Source organism: Triturus cristatus, chromosome 3_1 (assembly GCF_964204655.1).
Source record: "Triturus cristatus chromosome 3_1, aTriCri1.1, whole genome shotgun sequence".
NCBI lineage: Eukaryota > Metazoa > Chordata > Amphibia > Caudata > Salamandridae > Triturus > Triturus cristatus.
The window spans coordinates 1,056,224,719-1,056,245,453 of NC_140583.1; the positions used below are offsets into that span (position 1 = coordinate 1,056,224,719).

The 20,735-nt window shown below is 39.4% G+C and overlaps 1 protein-coding gene across 1 annotated transcript in view; it reads left to right on the forward strand.

The window, feature by feature from the left end:
* Nucleotides 1-19,953, forward strand: part of LOC146861502 (nicotinamide N-methyltransferase-like) — a 67,783-nt gene extending 47,830 nt beyond the window's left edge. Inside the window, exon 3 of the mRNA XM_085645833.1 lies at nt 16,750-19,953. Coding sequence (XP_085501959.1) covers nt 16,750-17,188 — 439 coding nt within the window. The 3' untranslated portion in view covers nt 17,189-19,953. The remainder of the gene's footprint in view (nt 1-16,749) is intronic.
* The last annotated feature ends 782 nt before the right edge of the window (nt 19,954-20,735 follow it).

Below are 20,735 nucleotides of genomic sequence, written 5' to 3' on the forward strand. Positions count from 1 at the left end.
ATGGCTATAAAAAGTCTCTACCCCTTCTTCTGTGCCTGGTTCACTGGAAGTGGACCCGGATACTTGCACCAGATAAATCAACACATCTCCAGCCTGCATGTAACAGAACCAGTGAATCGACTGTGTTGCAGAAGTAGAATTGGGGAATTGCACTCAGTACCACTGCATCACATCTGCTGCCACTGCATGAAGAAGAGCAACGCATTGCCCCTTCAGCATGAATATCCCTGGGGCATTGCCTTCGAAACGCTATACTTGGAAACGGTGCTTCACTCAATGGATCCGATGCATCGCCACCACTTCAGGAAGAAAATTGACTCATCATCTCAGCTGCGGGCTTGACATGGATGCATCACTCATCTGCACCCTGCATCTTGCTTTTATGACCCAGGATCAAGGTACTCTGTTGACTGGGCCAGCCTGGCTCTTGTCCCTGGCCCATGCTCTATTGTGGTCGGCTTGAACTGTTGACCTTGTCCCCGTCCAGTATGACTAGATAACCCCCATAGGCGCTTATTGCTTCTAAGCACTAAAAGCACTGTTATTCTTTAATAATTCATAACCCCGGTTCAACTTATTGGGTATTTGTTATTTTGTTCTTGTTTTATTTATAAAATCATGAATTATTTTTCTAACCTGGTGTGGAGTATTTTTGTGGTGTTTTCATTGCATTACTCTGTGTGTGTGTGTGTGTGTGTGCTGCACACATACTTTACACATTGCCTCTTAACTTTAGCCTGACTGCTCTATGGCAAGCTACAAGAGGGGGAGCACAGGTTAAATTTTAGTGTGCATCTTAATTACCCTGATTAGAATTGTGGTTCCTGCTTGGGTAGAGTGCCTACCTCTGCCAACTAGAAACCTAATTTCTAACAATCTATTTTGACCATTTCCCTGCGGAATCAGAGTTGTCATGTTCTGAGGTTGTAGATACCATCTGGGAGCCTAGTAATGTTAGTGGTTCAGATGGGACACTGTGAGCTATCTATGAATAGGGCCAACATACTATTATGAGATGTGTGGAATGACTCCCCAGATTCTGATTGGTATGTTGTCCTTATACACAGTCCTACTTAATCCCTAGGAAAATTATGACATTGAGCCACCAACGTTCTAGGTCAGGTACTTGTTTATTGGGTCTACTGAGTAGTTCTTGCATGTGCCCAAGGCTCCATTTAACCTTATACAGCATCCTCCATGGTGTTAGGGATTAATCCTCCTCATCTTAATGGAAAACCCTATTTCTGTCTAAAGGTTGTTCAAGCTTGAACCTTTAAAAGGATCACACTACTAAAGTACTTTCCTTTCTTGAAATATGAAGATAGCAGCAATCATTCCAATTAATTGCAGACATGACATAACAGCATTATCATAAAGGAGGAGATGGGACCTTCGTGGTTGAGGCCCACAAAGCATACAAATCAAAGGAATTCTATTCATAGGTCACTTTCCTACAGTAAAACTAATACACAAACGTTCTACAATACACTCCAGCAGCACTGCCAGCCCAATTTAGAGCTTATGAATATTTTGAAATGAAATACCATTAACATATGAGGAACATCAGAACTGATTCCAAGGCGCCCTTCCATAAACATTAAACAATGTAAGGAACAATGTAAGGAACATCTTGACCTGTCCTAGTCCGCTATACACCATACAGACGCAGTTTGTTCTGCAAACAAAAACAGCAACCCCAGTAGGGGCTGTTCAAGCTGCTGTACCACAGTTAGCTGTACCTACAATTAGTCCAGTAACTATCAACGCAGTAAGGAGTAAAGTTCCCTCCAGATGGGAGGAAATTCCATTCTGGATTTCACAAAAAACAAACCAGCTTGAAGCAATGTGCCAACCATTTGATATGGTTCCCCTGATCCAGCTAAAATCCCGTATTTTGATCAGGGATGAACATTCAATAAAGTCACGTACTTTGGCTCATACACATGCACCCAAATCCCTGTTGCGTTGGTGTCAAGTTTGCAAATTTCTTTCAAAATCTTTACTCTGTTGATCAATATTTAGACATTCCACATTTTACACAATAAACATGTTATTCAATTTCCATCTACTTGGTTGATGGACCAATTAGTTGAAGAATTGAAGGCAGTGGCAATTCTATATGAAGTTCTTATCATAAACCTGACTAAAACAACCACAGACTCTTGGTTTGCAAATTAATACATTTTATCTAACTCAATTGTGTTAATCTTGGAAAACCTCATGAGAGAGTACAATCTAATCAAAACATCCAGCAAATAAACGATCTCTAAAAAACATATGTTGCATAGAGAGGATAGATAAATAGACATCAAACATATGCAATAATCAAAATTCATCAACTCAGAGGGTTAAAGTAAGAGACAAAAGGTGCAAAGAAATTTGAGTTATCAGAAATACCAACCGAAATAATTTGAAAGTAGGAAAACCACCACCCAGGCCCAGGTAGTAGTAGGGGACCCCTGGACAGAGAGTCAGGGATCAAAGACTCAAGTATCAGGACAGGGATAGGACAGGAACAGCTAGGCCTCTCTGTAACCCGACGATCAACGGTGCATCCATCTCCCTTCTCCCATTCCTTCCAAAACTCGCGCCACGCACAACCTTGAAATCACATATTCTTTATACCTTTAATTCACATGTCCATCCCACTAAAGTTGCTAAAATTACCTGTCCCAGCTGCAGGATTGGCTGAAATCTAGGGGCGGATGGTCACCCTACCATTAGATCACGATTCTTTGACTACCCCATTGTTAAACTTTCATTCCCACATATTCATTTTTTCATCACTTCTCTCTCATGAGTATATGTGTAACAATCAAGGAACAAAAATTAATACATTCGACAACTACAGAATTTTCCAATGAAGACACTGGAGTTGTCCGCATATCAAGCATATTGTCCTTCACCGAGTCACGCTCTTTCAGCTTGTTCAGCAGTCCAGCCAATTGGTCACGTGCTTTATGTGTGTTTCTCATTCCTCCCTATACAGTCGTGTCAAGTTAATACAAAATGGGGCACTCGTTCATTATTGAAAAAACAGGAACACAGACATTTATTAATTATGTGATAATGTAATCGCCTCTGCTAACCATCCACCTTATCTCTACTTCAATTAATAGTTAACCTAGCATAGCATAAGCAGAAAAGCAGCATTAATTATTTGAAAATAGCAACACACCTCATGCTTTTTATTCTATATTCATGAGGCTGATGTGAGGGTGCACGTTAGTATATATTCACTACTTACAGTTAGTACATGTTACAGGGGTACTCAATACGAGCAGGTTTCTCTTCGCGAAATCCTGCTCCATCACCCCCACTAAATAATTGTGCCACCTGGAGCACAGTCACTGCTGCCATTTATACCTTAAGTCATGATACACCATTAATTGTTGTTTTGCCGAAAGTGCAATGGGCCGAGATAATTTGGGAGCCTGACCAAATAAGACACACCTTAAAGGTAAATCTGAGAAAGAAAGCACCAAACATGCACTTTTGTCTTCTAAAAATGAAAGTTGCAACAAACAGAAAAAAAAAGGAAAAACAAAAGCACAGGATGGTTCCCTATAACTGGAGTCCACTGAATTTTTTGGGAATTTGCTTAACTGTGACACACTTAAACAGCCTGGTAGGTGTCAGTATACTGATACATGTCCTTCTTGTTCCATTTGGGACACGCCGACAATTGTAGTATGTGAAACCGAGAAAAGATTTACAGCGCTCATCTGACAAAATCATAAAAAAGGAAGGGTGGCTGGTATTTCCAGTAAAAGAGAGTGGCTGGTATTTCCACTAGAAAATGCCACACATATTGAGGACAATTCTGCTGGACAAGACGTGGGCATTGACACCGGTAGACAGCGCAACAGAGGTCACGATAATTTACTAGAATCTTCAATAGTTTCTGGTTGCAAGAGCAACTAATTAATTTATTCAAGTTGAAACACTTCGGGCTAGCCTTTCCAACAGACAGTATGATTTGGACATCCAAATTGAGGGTGACATACCGCGTACTAAGAAGATACTTTTCTGGGAAAATTTCAAAAACACTTATGACATTCTCTTGGCTGAAGTGGATTGGCCATCTGAGTTTGTTAGAAAAGTCCCACAAGGAGAAGATATAATAATACCTTTTTTCTTTGTTTTTGTTTCTGAAGTTGTAAAATAAGTATATCCCACAGAAAGGGCTCTTGCAAAAGCCCCGGCATTATACTGCAATCATGTAGGCTAGGATAAAATCTCATCTTGTCATGTTATACCTATAAAGTCCAACCTGCAAGAGCAAACAAAATAACCAATTAAGCATGAAGGTAAACCCCCATTTAGAGAAACTCTAAAACAACTAGAATATCAAGGTGTATTTGAACCTTGTAACTCTCCAATGAGCAATCCTCTATTTCTTATAGCGAAACCAGATCATTCCCATCATCTATTCTTAGACTACAGACATTTAAACAGTCATACATTCACTTTTGCCTTTCAAAATTTACACAGCACAGCACTAATGAAGAACATAGTATGCAAAAAATAGAATACCACTTTGGGCATTTCAAATGAATTTGTTTCTGCCAAAGCATAGCGCCTGAAAGCTGGAACATAATGACATTTATTGCTTTAGGGGTCTATAAAAGCTTCTGCTGACTTCCTCTGGGGTATAAGAACAGCCCAGGTCTGTTGTCCTTTTTTTTTACATGAAACTGACTCATATGCAATGACCTTTATAGATACTGTGAAATTCCTAGGGCAACTTCAAAACATATTTAAATATACATAATGAAAATAAATGTAAGAGAAGAGAAACTGTCACTCATTATTAGAAAAATACAAAAGTATATTTTATTAAATAATATCTTCAAATATGATTCACTATATACAATTTTGTAACTGAGCAGTCATAATTTAGAGATTTATTTTCTCGTGGAGAAAATTTACACTCCCGATCTATCCTTGGTAAAGTATACATGATAAACGGACTCAGGAAACACAATTGCCATTTTTTACTTTCGTGAAAATGCCCCGATTGAGAATTGCGCAACATTTTCCTCCCATGACCTACGTCTTTAGACTTCCGGTTCCGGGTCACCAACAGCAGAGCCAGCATGGAATCAGGCCACGCCACACACAGGTGCAGCCACTTATCTTTCGCGCCACCATAATTGAAACGGAAACTCTAATTAAGGTCTGTATTTTAACCGAACCTCGTACCCGACTTAGTTAAACCAACGAAGCCGATCGGGAAGGTTATACTTAGCGGGGCAGTGCACCCGGGAGTCGTAAGTACGGCATAGCCGATAGGGAAATTTTTCTCTTCAAACAGGTTGATTCTATGAACTATTGTTCAACCACCGCTGGCAAAAACTTGTTTTTCCTCTTCTAGATAGCCTATCAGGCACTCCAACCACCCGTTCAAAGGGCTCATGACGCTTTTTACTTTGCAAAATTCAAGTAGGTTTATTTTGTATGTCCTACCACAAATTAATTGCTACAACATAGATTTTGGATACTATGAACCTAGGGACTGGGTTCTTTTTTTGAATAGAGTGTGTGCTTTATGTTTTGTGTGTGTTTTGTCCTTTGTCATTGTCTTTTCACTCATTTTACCTCACGCCAGGACACGTTATAGCATTAAACTAGTGATAAAGGAAGGTTATTGTATCACTTTCTTACAGGTCACTGAATGCTCACGATGGATTAAACATCTAGCAACGAATACATGTCTTTTTCTCCCTCGTTGTTTTATTACAGGTATATTGACTATAAAGACCTATTGAGGCATCATATATTTTCAGGAAGGCATTTTTCCTGCAAAGCAACATTTTTTTCTTTTTAAGTCTATCACGATACAACACGCCACTGTGAGTATAGGAAGGGATACTTAAGGTCCTGAAGAAGAAGCCTGGGGATCTTCGAAACATGTCGGCAGACATAGGAGGCACAGTTCATTGAGGCATACACACCTCTTCCCCCACCTTTTACTAATACCAGCTCAAAGATATATTAAAATTTTCTAGACCAACGAGCTAGGTATTTTTTATCTCACTTTCTCATTCACCCCTGACCCTTCCTCTCACACCCCTACACAACACATAGTTATCTCACAACAACAGTGCTCCCACGCAAATGTAGGTCGTAGCATGCCCCATCCCATAGAGGGGCGGGAAGACCCCTATGATGAAGCATGACACCAAGGGCCCTTTTGGTGTGTGAGGGGTATTTTAACAACTAATGTGTATTTTCCACCATTGTGGGGATATATACTTTTTCTGGGAGGCTCTGACATACATATACACTTGTGGGTGGATCACTATGTTTATTGATTAAAGCTCGGGAGGATGTATCCACCTCCACTACTCATGTTGAGTGGTACCTCTCTGCTCCCCATTTTGTTCCTTTTTGAAGTGAAGGTGCAAAGAGCAACGTCTGGCTGGATTCCTGAAGTTGGGGATCTAGTGTGAGAGAAGATTACTGAAAGAGAAGAAGTTTGGCCCATCATACAGAGCACCAGTGCCAGTCCTTGGCATTCAAGTACCAGAAATGTCATTTTTTCACCACTTGCTAGTTGTAGAAACAAACTGTTTGTTTCCATAGAGTTTATGAAACCACTGTGGCCAGTCCTACACAGTGGGCCACGAGGACTCTTGGGTAGTTACCTGTCTCCTCTCGTTACCATTCCTCTGCAAGCATTAAATAATAAATAAATTGCTACTCTCAGGCTCAAGAGTCTGATGCTGACGTTTTACTACTTCATTTTACTACTACAATCACAGAATTTACACCAACTGTGAGGTTACAGTCTTTTACTGCTACTCCTAACAATGAAGTTGCTTTCTTATCAACCACTTTTGGAGGTGTTTACAAGTTCTACTTTACCATGTGAGGTTCTTATTTTTTCACAGACTGCCTCTGGCTACTTTGCATACATTGATGAGTTTTCAAGATGTGTCACATACTTCACTGCATGGGATACATGCATTTATTTTCTGGCTGAAACAGCTGTATCTGATTCCACCATGGTCCTATATTTGGATTTCTCTTTCATTGCTTTTCCCAATAATTTGAATTGATTTGTTAAATTCTTTTTGCTCCTAAATGGACATTTTTTTCCAGTACGATATGCTATTGAACTGGTAGCTGAGGTACTGAAGCCTCATTCTTCTTTACATAAAGTGCAAAGAGGCCTGTCCCTTGTGAACATATCCTAATTTTCTGTCCTTGATGGAATTCTTTATGATAAGGTCCTATTTGATATTTTTGGTCTTACAGAAACATTACAGATTCCTTAAGTGCATTAAGTATCAATGGATGACATCATCCATACTGGTAGTATTTCTGATAACTGGGAAGTGACCACTGTCAAATGCATGCTTTCTAAAATAGTATTTTATACAATATTGCAATACTGAAGATTTGTATTTAAATTCTGCTAATTATGGTGACATTTTTTATTATTGTCTCTATGTACACCATTAGTTACACAGAGCTATTACTCCACGTCCAGTTTTCAATTGCACACAGTGGGAACACACACACAGTGGAAACATTGCCCAATACCACCTTTGGGTAGGTCAAAAAACATACTTGAAAAAGTTTGCATATTTTTCTGGTAATGAACATTCAGAGTTAGTTTATTATTATTATAAGCTTACTTCTTCCCCAGCGAAGAAAAATATGCCAACACAACAAAATTAATCTATTGGAAGCCATTTATTTCACAGCTGGCCACACAAGGATATGAATATTGGAAGGAAAACGTTGAGTTAAAATCAATTTGAGGAACCTGACACTGACAAGTCCATGGCAATGAGGCTTTAGTTAGAGCTTGTATGATCCCTAGACAATTGATTTTTCTGATCAAGACTGTGAAGCATACTACATGCTTGGGTTTAGCTAAAATTAAAGACATGAATACACCTAACATTCCTTCTTTTGCACATCTTGGCAATATCTTTTAAATTTTACAGAAGAACAGCTAAATAATATGGTACAGAACGGTACGTATAATTCTTTGACTCTCAGGTTCAGCTGGGTGGTTAGTGTGGCCAGTTGACACTAATCACTGACATGCACGCTTTTTACACACGTCAATGGGTTTTAAAGCCAGCAGATCAGACCCCCGATATCTGCAGACACATTGTCAGGAGTTTTTACTACCTACAGCATTAGGAAAGTTATGCTAGCAATGGTTACAGCATTAACATTTATCTGCAGTTAAGGAACATCTGCCTCTCCTTTCTGATAACATGAATTTACAAGATTTCTTGCTGGGTATTAGGTCAACATGTTCTAAATGTTTCATATACGCCATATACAATGAACTTTGAAAATCTTCTCAGCAGGAAGTTGCTGAACTCTTTACAGAAAATGACAGGGCAAATTTGGAAAAACCATTGGTTGTTGTAGATAACACTACATTGTCAACTCAAATGTATTCTTTGAATAATATTGTATGATCTGCATTCAACCTCCAGCATGGGCAAAGTTAGCTGAGATTGATTTTGCAATTGAGCTGGACATTGCAGGTTTTAAAATCAAACAGTAAGTCATGGAGATATCGAAATTCGACTGACTTGTTTTTGCCTTATAATTGAACACACAAATAATAATGGCAAAGAATCATGTGATTTACATAATGTTGAACATAGAACATTTAGAAGAATTGCCCTTTACAGTAGCAGAAACGCCATCAGCTGTATGGTTGATCCTGGGTTTATTTTTTTATCCATATCAACTTTTCATTTTACATCTTGTTTGAAACACTTTCAACTATGCTCATATGAAGCTTTAAGGGAGGGTTTTTACACAAGACATGATTTTTGCCTTTTGACTACAGGTGTCTGAGTGGGGAAACCAAAGTCTTTTTAAGCAGAAACGAATATGAAACTTTGATTGGCCATTTATTAGTATGAAAAGAGGTGACACTTCATGGGATATGCAATGCATCCATGGCCAATTTGGCATGTTATATAGTTGCCTTGATTTGGCCAGTGTTCCAATTGTTTGGAATTTATTGGTTTCTGAATGACCAAGGTTGTTGTGGAAGGAAACCAGTAGCGCCATATGTGGTGACAGTTTCCAGGGTTGTGACCTGTTGAAATAACGTGTTATCTTTACCCACACACAACTAGGGACATTACCTTGTGGCTTTCACTTCCTATTTTTACATTAATTTTGACAAGTTAAGCAGACTAAAAGCCTTTGTGTTTCAAAAGGACGCAGCATTAACATCTGCCCATGAAACCTTTGATCTTGAAGTTGCAAGGTCTTGTTCTGAAATACAATCGCTCCTGTGCACAAACCTGCTGCAGCAATTTGGTGAATTTGTGCACCAAATATTTAATGCTTCAAATACCGCAGGAGTGGTACACTTTTTAGGGCAATTGGGTCTGGATTTGTTAGGACATATTAGACTGTATTAGGAGTGATTCCATCCTTTATTATTCTTTGGTTTCCAATGTATTTGGAGGCATACCTCTGGTACTATTCCTGATTGTTGGAATTTAGGTACTATGTTTGCTGCTCCGCATTGGACGTTCCACCTTGAGACTGAATGGTGATGGAATCACCACATGTCCTGCTATGTTGTGAATGTATGGTACAGTACTTTGGAGTGCCTTTACTACAGCAACTGAATGACAACTGGTCTTTGTCCTTTAGATTGATATGGTTATAATGTGAGCAACCCATGTTCCACTTGTCTGCTGTGTCCTTTTGAATGTGCAATGGACATATGTCTTGCGATTCAACTAGATTAATCTATGGATATGGTTCAGCAGGTGCGCCTGCTCAGGGCTCATCTTCAATGCTTTCTTATGAGACAACCAGTGCTACTCGAGGCTTACTATGAACTGTTCCTTGATTCTTTATCACATGGATTCATGGATTTTGGCTCTTCCACTGTGATTACACTGCTGGCTGGCATGCCATTGCCATCTGCTGATTGGGCTGGATATGCCTGGATTTGTTCTTTGGAACATGCTTTCCAGGCTAATGTGGAAACATCAACTGTGAATGCTCATTCCTTCCTGGATCCCACTGACTCTCTGAACATGGGAAACATTTAGTGAGCCTTATAAACATTGAATTCACCCCTTATTTTTACATCAAATTGAATCACATTCGTTTTATTAGTGGCATGCTTTAATTTCATTTCTTATTGGCATTATGGTTTTCATTCACTTTTGTTATTAAAGTACATTTTACAGTAATTTATTTAGACAAATGTAGGCAATTTTTATGCTTTTAGTTGAGAAAAAATCTCCTCCGGCCAAGGACAGGGCGTTCTAAGGTTTAACAGGGTCTTCCTTAGAGTCTCCAATTTAGCCACATGTTTAACTTGACATCTTTTTCTAATGGTGACCTTTCACATATTGTGCACATTACCTGATAATTTTGCAAGAAGCACATTTCTTAGTAAGTGTTATTATCACGTTGCCTGTACACTGTGTCCAAGGCTAGGGACATTGAACGTGATGCTCTTGCATTTGGTTGTCTGGTTGGAAAGATCTCTAAGGATCCATGCGAACAATCGTATCAACTCTTCACATTTGACACAGTGTGATTAGAACAGCGCTTTTATTCTCTAAACTGCATCTGAACCAAAAGCTGCAGAGGAGCTGTTTTGCTGGGATTATTCTGGTACGCTGTGACTGTGACGGAGATGTAGCCCTGCTGACTCTAAGCTTCATCCGGCAAAGGATGATATCCTACTCTACACCAGATCGGTTTCCTGACACATCATACACAGGTATGGGGGGTTGGGCTGTCCCAAGGTATCTGTCAGACGGTACTCCCACTATGCTCTCATTGTAGATAGTATTAGATAGGAGTATAAGTATAATCATAATCATGCAGTAATGTTATAATGGTTGAACAGTTTATCTTGTTCATCATACTTGTAATGCTGGCTACAATGCTTTGTTTCATCCTACTCATAATTGCAGTTCACACTTTTTATACAAGAATGCTATAGTTTAAATACATGTTTGAAAGGCCAATTCATATCTTTCTTGTGTTTCTTGGGCATGCAAAAGTAGACAGCAAAAGGGTGGATCTCTTTCGACCATATCCTTGGGGAATTAGAATAGTCATATTCTGAGATTTCAGATACCATCTGGTGCCCTGGTAAGATTAGGGGTTCAGATAGGGCACTGTGAACCAACTAGGAATTGGGCCCAAAAACTTTGATGAGGACTCAAACCCCAGTTTCTGATAGTTCTGTTGTACAGATAAACAGCCCTCCTTAATTCGTTAAAAACATATGACACACCCACTAACTCTTTACGGGCATAATGTGGCATCTCCAAACACCCACTTGATAAGACTCCTGGCTAAGTGGAAGATCAGAGGAGGACTGAACCTGCTGTCTGAGATCTGAGAAGACCCTAGAAACTGGACATGTTCTCTATCTTCTTCCCAGGACAAAAAGGTGGACTCAAAGGGCAATAAGGCTGACGTTCTATTTAAGGTATAATAACACACCAAGCTACAAGAGGCTTTTTCTAAAACTGTCCAGCTGATCATTGGCAAGTGGACATGGACTGGACCCTCCTGTTGGCTTATGCCAGACACCTTATGAGTGAGTGGATCCCCCAAGGTACTGAGAGGCTTTAAAAGTCTACATCTTTGGTGGATTGGGATTTAAAGGACTAAAGTCAGATGATAAAATCTTTGAGCAGTATTTACCTGGTTAGTGTATCTGACCCACTCTCCATCACGGTCAGTGTCAAATTGGACTAAGCCTTACTCTACAGTGACTATCGGCTGTCATTTGCAGTTTGAGCTGCTTGGCACTATTCTTACTTTAAACTTTTAAATTTCATATTGCTATCTCCTCTTATTGTATATTTGTCATTTTGGTGTCATATTGTGAATTTAATTTTATGCTACATTTCCAGTTCATGTACAGATTGTTATTGTTTTGCATTTCAATCTTATTTTTGTTTTAGTACTGCATAGATACTTCACACCCAGCCTCAAATTTGCACCTGTATGGTCTGTGCCACTTCTACCTCAGGATTGACCTCCAGAATCATTTAGTGGGATTAAGTGGGGTTTACCCTGAGAAAGATTTTGGTTATTATTTGAGATAAAACCGATTTCTTACACTATATAATTTACAGGACACAACCTTTTATGGATGTCTTCTCTGATTCATGCTCAGAACCTTTTGTGTTAATCATCCAGATTAAATGGTTGTTGATGGCATCTGGTGGCTATGTTTTCACTTCAGGGGGCATGTGCCTGATCAGAGGTCCTTTTTGGTTTACTGACTACTTGCTTTATTTAATTTTTATATCTAATATCTAAGTGATTTTAGGGATATCATCTTGCCTCTTTATGATCTTGCAAAGCTTTATTAGCTGTCTTCGTGAGAGTTTCCACACTGAAAAATAAGAAAAGGCTAAGGGAAAGTACAATGCTATTGAAAAGGTAAGAAATTCTCACTTTGGGGTAGGTGATTGGGTCAGCCTTCGAATCAAAGTTTCAGGATTTGCTGACAAGTATGGCTTTATATTCAGTAAATCCAAAAAGGTGATGGGTTTTAATTAAGGAAGTGTCCTCACAGCGGATGGTGAATGTTGAAATGTAAGGAGAGTTGCAAAATGCCCTGTATTAAGGAAGAAGAATGTAACAGAAACAGTTAATGGTAATGATGATTGCCACATTTTTGTAGCTGTTACCTGAATTCCTCTTGTGCCAATGATAGAAGCTTGATGCCTCCTCAATCAGACTCAAATGTGGCGGAACACTACTCTTGCCCACAGGTTTTCTGAAGCAATACACTAGAGGATACAATCAGTGAGTAAGCAGAAGGCTTTCACAGGGTGCAGGATTGTGCACAGTAATTTTATAATATTTTTACGTAATGTCGCAGAAGCAAACTCGTTCTCTACTATTGCAGACAAGGCAATAATTTCTGTATTAGATGCTTATCATACAGTAAAATTTGAAATGGTCAATTTTGTATTTACAGGTTGGAATAAAAAAAAATGTGCATCTAATCCATGTATGTCAGCAGGCAAGCGTCATGTATTTTAGAAATTTAGTAGCATTTAATTTAATGTTTTCAATGAATTGATCTTCTGAGGAGCTAGAACTGGTTGCTCACCTAAACACTCCAGAGGTAGGACCATCTATAGAATTCTTTTACTGGCAGTGGCCACAGACATGTGCAGGAGGGCTCTAAGTAACATAAAACTGATGGGGCAACAAGGAGTCTCTCTCTCGCTCTCTATCTCTCTCTCACTCTCTCACTCTCTCTCACTCGCTCTCCCTCTCTTTTACTCACTCTCTCTCTATATCAGCTCCTTACTGGAAAGGTTTTATGTCATCCTTCAAGCAGGCACTGAGAAAAAAGAGGGGTCCCAAAATGCAATTTCCCCATTCATTTTTTCATAGGAAAATTGAACAACGATTCAGGAAAAATGGCTGAATCAAATTACACCTAAATTGGCAGAAAGCTAGATCTTGGTCCAGAAAGCATGATTTGATGTAAATATGTTAAAATGTTTTTGAGAAATTAATTTTGCACATCTGAATCTGAGTGTCTGCACTGGGTTTTGCAAACAGGTGGTTTGCCAAGTGACCTTCAGCCTTAGGCAGCGAAGAATCTGATGCTTGCAGCCAACCCCACACCGCCCACAGCTGAAGCCATAACTGGCAGGTGGGGTTGACTTCCCATTGGGGGTTGAACACAGTGCCTGGCAGTCAATCAGCTCTGTAGACAGACCCACACAGTGTACTGTCTAAGTCCGTGCATGCTGGGGGATAGGCTGCCCGCGGGGGGTAAGCTGCCAGCTGGGGGGTTGGATACAGGTACTGGCCACAGCTTGGGGTCGGCATTATGCTATTACAAAAAAATGCAGCAGTGGGACAGTGCAACCAGCACTAAAACCCCTAACATATTGTGGTTAGTAGGTGAACTTCTCGTGCTACACAATCAGCACTCCTGCTGCAAAGAAGTGTAGTTATTTACATTACCCAAAGACACTGCCATGCACAACATCCAAAACCTGTCTGGTGCCCCAAACACATTTGAATCGTGTAATATAAATTTCTGTCATCAAAGTGCCTATTTAAAACACTATTTTATTAGACATAAATAATTATAATAATGACAATGCATATATCACCTTAGCCACATCCGGTGTAATTTCACATGAAAAAAATAAAGATGTTAACAGTATGTCGTTCAATCCAAACACAGTCTTGTACAGTATGTGATTAAATCTGAGCACAGCCGGCTAATCTAGCTGCCCTGACAATCAAATATTCTTGTAATTTGAACACACAGTTTGATTTCAATATGATTATTGAATCCAGTTCACAATTTTAAGGTTCTTCAGGCTATTTACAATACACCAAACTGACTATTTAAATAGAGCCAATAGGAAAGCTCGGAATGCTTCCAGTGTGGTGAGTCAGTGGCCAATACAGTACATACTTTTTCAACATGTAGTAAGATTTCTCTTTACTGAAAAAGTGTTTTTGAGGAAATTCCCAGGGTAATCCAAGGGTCAATATATCCTAGTGCACAATTAAATATTTTTGGCACTTAAGGGCTAGTTCCCATAGAGGTTAGGGGGTATTGCGTTTTTCATGATGATCAATGCCAGGATGCAGGCAGCAAGGTTCTGACTTGAACCAGATCCTCCATGGGCAGCTAAGTGGTAGAAACAGTTTATAGATATTAGTGCATTAGGGCTATATCTTCCTATGGGAAATCTGGAAAAAAAGATATTTGTGACAAATGTGTACTCCGGTTTTGTAGGATAGGGCCTCATGTCTTTGAACTGTTGCTGGATTGGCTTATGGGGTTTAATATGAATTTTAAAGTTTGACTTTGGGCTCGTCTTACTTTCCTTTCTTCCTATTTTCTGTGTGCTACAGTGTTCTTGATTGTATTAACTGATTATATTTTTTTATTACTATTCTCATGCACCATTCATGTCTTGAAGAAAATAAAACTATGTTTAAAAAAGACATGTTCTATGACATCATTAATAACATTACTGATCACTAGTGAACTGGCATTATTGACAACAATATTGAGCGTGGTGGGGGCACGAGTTATAGTTTTTGAAATCCACCAGCCTTCACCATTATCCATTAAAAAGAAAATTATAAAGAAAGATAAACAATACATAAAGGGGTCCAGTAGGATGTAGGGCGGATTGCCACCGCCCGCATGGCTGTGACAATCCGCCCTACAACCTTCCCCACACGCCACCCATTTCCCCCCCTCATATTAGTATGGCGGGGGGGACCCCAGCGGATGGAAAGACCATCACAATGCTGGGAATGGAGGATGCCACTGCCACGGTGACGGTGGCATCCTAATTGCAGGTGTGGGACCGCCACACCACTGGCGGACGGTCCCAGCACTGCTAGGGTGGCAGGCGGACTAAAATCCGCCCGCAATCCTAATGGGCCCCAAAGTTTCTAATTTGAATTCCTGTCTCTTTTTAGCTGTACTTTGAAACATTTTTGGAAACATTGCCATCGCAGTTTTATGTATTTTACAGCTTATCTATTGTATATATTTATCAATTTTTTGGTTCATGTTTATATCCATTTTATGTATTTTGTGAATTATTCTGAGTTTTATGTATTATGGTCCTGTATTGCCATCTTAGTTTTCTGGTGACCTTAATGGACCACTTGGACTTCAGCCCTGTGTTTACTCATATCGAAAGAATTCAGATAGATAGATAGATAGATAGATAGATAGATAGATAGATAGATAGATAGATAGATAGATAGATAGATAGATAGATAGATAGATAGATAGATAGATAGATAGATAGATAGATAGATAGATAGATAGATAGATTTCCCTACAGATGAATATTTTGCATCCATGAGGCTTCATGATCAAGATAAATACAATTCCAAGTTCTGACGATGGTGCTTCTTCCACAACAATGTTTGGAAGCTTGTGTATGAATGCAAGCATTCAGCAGGAAAAATTGTTGGCTTCAGAATTGTGCATGATTGAAGACAAATTTCTCCTCATGAAAGTACATTGTTAACAGTAGGTTCCTCAAACCAGTGGTTTATAGCCTGAAAGCAGCCAGGATTTTAAAGACCAGCCTGTGAACATAGCCTAACAGCCCGCCGTAGTAGGCTATACCAGCCATTAATGGCCCACTCCAGAATTACAAAGCCTAAGCCGAGGGCAAGGGCCTTTAACAAGGGGGCAGGCTTCTACTGGCCAGCATAGCCCAACTGCGACGGACTATGAGGCTATTATAACATTACACCACTAGAGGGCAGACGTTCTAAGAAAGACAACAAAGGCCTTAGATGTCTGGAGAGGATTTCAATCCTCCTGGGCTTCATGAGGCCTTTGATCACAGCAACAGCTGTGAACGACAAACATTGGAATGCTAAGAGCTCCGGGCTTTTACCAGCCATTAGAAGCCTGAAGCAAATCATTGTCTTCTATGGAGCACCCAACATTCCAATGTTCCCGTTTATTTAAATCCGGTGCAATTGTGAGCAAGGACTGTATTTACTAACCATCAGCCATTGTGATGGGACAGACTGGGGAAGGAGGAGGAGGAGGAATGAAGCTGAGACCCAGGCTCCAAAAGCCCCATCTGGTAACATTATAGTGGGATGTAGACCATAGTCAGTACATGGCGACTCTCCTGAGTTGCCTTAATGAGAAAAATAGTAACTCACGTGTAAATTATGAATTCAAAATGGCATGACTATATTGATGGCATTTATCTGTTTTTTTTGCAGGGAAATGTGGATTGAGAAAGAAGGAAAGATACGGAAAAAAATAAAACAAGTTATCCATGCGAACATTTTTGAACCTCACTTGGTAGCCCCAGGGCTTCCTGTTCAAGCTGACTGCATTTTGAGTGAATTTTGTCTGGAGTTTCTGAACAAGGATAAAGATGGCTACGGCAAGGCCATCAAAAGCATGGCATCGCTGCTAAAACTAGGTGGTTGTCTAATAATTCATGCTTTTCTTGATTGCACCTTTTACACAACAGGCAGCTTCAAGTTCCCAGTCATAAGCTTGACTGAGGAATTTGTGAAAAAGTCTGTAATAAGTTCAGGCTTTGCCATTAAAGAATTCCATGTCACTCCCAGAACTATTAAATCTTTATATTCAATGACTGATTTTTCTAGCACGTTGTTGCTTATTGCATTTAAAGAAAAAGACAAGGAGTAGTTCCATAGGGGCCTATAATGGAAATGCAGGTTGAAGCGAGCAGGCACATTTTTTAGTGGTTTTGTTGAGTTGTGTTCAGTGGTTTATGTTAGAGATCTACTTTTATTATCCACAAGGATTTTTGTTGTTTATCTAACATCAAAACTTGGCCCTCATTATGAGGGGTCGGACCGCCAATCTCCATCGCAGCGGGCAGGAGACCGTTCGAGAATCAGACGGTGGCCCCACTACCCAATTAGGATTTGACTGCTGCGCTAACGTGGGAAAAGTGCCCTTTCTTCTGTGGCTTGTGTTGCGGCCCATGAAAAGAGCCGCAGCACAAGCCACAGTGGAAAAGGGCACTTTGTGCATATCCATGCACTGTGTGCCAGGTACCATGTAGTGCCTGTCACATGGTGCATGGATGTGTGGGGGGGACTACACGTGCCTCCATAGGGGATGGGGGCCCTCTTTGGAGCCCCAAAAGTCCTTTTACGGCTGCCTTTTCATGGCGGTCGGAACGCCATGAAATGGCAGTCAGAAAGGGACATCGTAATGCCTACTGCGGTGCCTGCGCAGGCACCGCCCCCATTGTAGAGATATGAGTCTGACTCCTGCCTCAACAGGATCATAGATCCTGTTGGAGGTGGCGATCTTTCCCCGACATCTACGGTCAAACCGCCTGCATTGTAATGCAGCAGTCAAACCAATGGCCTGCATGTCGGTGGGACTGCCACCGCCAGTCTGTCGTGGTGGTCCCACCGGCATCACAATCAAGCCCTAAAAGGCAGCCCATATGATTTGATATGGCTGTAAGTTGTTTTAAAACAGAAAATTGATGAATAGTCTTTGTTCAATGTCATTAGCTATACAAATAATGTGTTCCCTAGATATCACAATGCAGAGGTTGAGAATTTGGGGCAGGTTTTTGAGAAAATTGGGCAATACATTGCAGCTATCACAGGTGCTGCATTGTACAAAGGAGAAAACACATTACAGAACAATATGTACAAAGATATAGCACTGTTTCTGTCATTCCCTTCACTGACACTCAAACAGATAGCCTAATACTATGCATAAACCTATTGCAACATAGGGTGCAAGTCTAGCATAGTCTCTACACTTGAAGGGTAAACTTTTGGTTAAAAATACTATGAGATTAGACTAGATTTAAAACTGTTTCTATATTGTGTGTGTGTTGTATAATAAAGCACCTATGAAATGTGGGAAATGTTTGGAGTAATTAAAAGATTTCTCCAAATGAACTCCTACATACAGTTGTTATTATGTACAGTTGTTATTAGACGTGTCTTTGTTAAAACATTATGGGTGGTAGCATTGTAACACCTATGCACCATCTATGGACACCCCCTCAACACAAACAAGCACAAAGTAATTCAAATTAGCGCAAAGCATGATTTATGCTGCTTTAAGCCTATATTTCAGCATAAATAGCATTTTGCACTGGAAAGGAAATACTATATCACCACTCTTCTCTGGTTTGCATCACTAGAATCAACAACATGCACCAGCACACTAAAACAACATAAAAATACACCAACACGTGATACTAAAACAATTTATTTTGCAATATACACAACAACGTAATACACTGGACAGACATAATTCAACAAAACTATGATACAATAGCAACAGGAAAATGCAACACAACAATACAGCAACATAATGGTACCAGAGCTCGTACCAACACAATATTTCAACACAATTACACAAATAAAAATACACTAACACAAAACAACACAGCAACACAAATGACATGGTTATTATGTTGAGATTTTGTGTCATGGTTCATGGCTGGTGTTATCATGTTGTGTTGTGGTTGTAATTTTCTGTTGTGTTGTGTTACATATTGTTGTGCTGTTGAAAACGTGAATTATTTGTATTTCTTTGGTGAATGTCAGTGGTGTATCTGTTGTGTCTGAATGTTGTTAGTATTGTGTTTAAGTGAGTTAATTTGTGTTTTGCTATTGTGTTGTGTTAGTTTTCTGAAATATTGTGTTGTGTTTTGAAGCTGTATTAGCCTATTGTGGTGGTGGGTTTTATTTTGTTCAATTGAGTTCCATTTTGTTTTGGAGTGATTCAGCATGTTTCTTTTTATGCTACTGTGTTTTTGTGTTGCATTATTGCATTGTTTTGTTCTTGCCTTGTACTGTGGTTGTTGTGTTACATTCTGGTTTGATTGTTTTGTTATGCCCTGATATGCTTTTATGTCCTATTTTGCTTTGTGTTATGTCATTGTTTTGTATTATGTTGTACTCTGTAGATGCTTTACAGACGTCAGCAAATGCTAATACTTTTCCAAGCTAAAGCAGCACATTCCGCTAAGGTACAATGACAAATACCCATCTATCACTGTATAGGGAGGTAACACCCCTCGCTTCCTGCTCTTTATCCATTTAACATATCCACCAGTTGCAAACTACAGCAGAGAAAAAGCCTTAAATTAGATGTATTTGTTATACTGTATTTTGTTTCTCCTCACTCACCTTCTACCTTATATGGCTAAATGTATTGTAATTTCGTCTGTGAAATATCAAGAATGCAGAATGATCTATCCTGATCTCATGTTTGAATTCATTTAATCTTGCCTGATTTCTAATAAAAGTAATTATGTATGTATTTGTCATGCACGTGAAAATAAATTGGCGGTAACATACATTATTGGAAGCAAGTGTAATAATTAAAAAATGCACATTTATTACCACATTGGTATTTGTTAAATTTATGTTATCACTGTTGTGCAAAATAAATGTTTTGGGAAAACACTGCCATAACACGTTTTTTATGTTATAGTGCCCTTGCACAGGAAAACAACTCTTCTAATAGCCACGTGGCCTATAGAGTGTGATTTTAACTCAATGCATAGATTTAACCCTTTGTATCTCATTTCTGGTTAAGAATTTGTATTATTACTTGTACACACGTCAAAGCAGAAATTATAGCAGATCTGTATTGAGTAACGTACCATTTATTAGAATCATTGAGGGACGGGAAGGAAATCATTACCCTCTTGGGATCCTGCTTCAAATGACTTAGCGCCCCCTGCCACACTCAAGAATGCTGATGAATATTCTCTGTGTATCTTTAGGTTTATTTTGTCTTTCATCTCCTGTTTGCTCCAGGTGTGGATTATAACATAGCTGGCTGATTACACATAACCCCTGCACGAATTCTTTATGAATAAAGTTTGAAAATGTATTCCTGCAAGAGCAGGCCCACCTTTGAATACATTTTTTTTCTTAAATCCATGTACTCCTTTATTGAGATTGACACTGCTTTGCAGGCATATTAGATTGAGCGTTCCTAAATAGGTACGTGTAACAGCAGGCATAAATGCATGCTTGCAAAAATATTATCCCAACTCATTTGCAAACTGTTGTTTGTGTACAAACAGAGATTACAACTATGGCATATATTTTATTATAACTACGTGTTTCTTATAAATGTTTTCAAGTGGTCAGGTGAAACTTTTGTCGAGCACAACTGCAATATCATGTGTTTTGCAGCTTTTAACATGGCAAAGCCTGCAGTGTTATCACATTGTCCC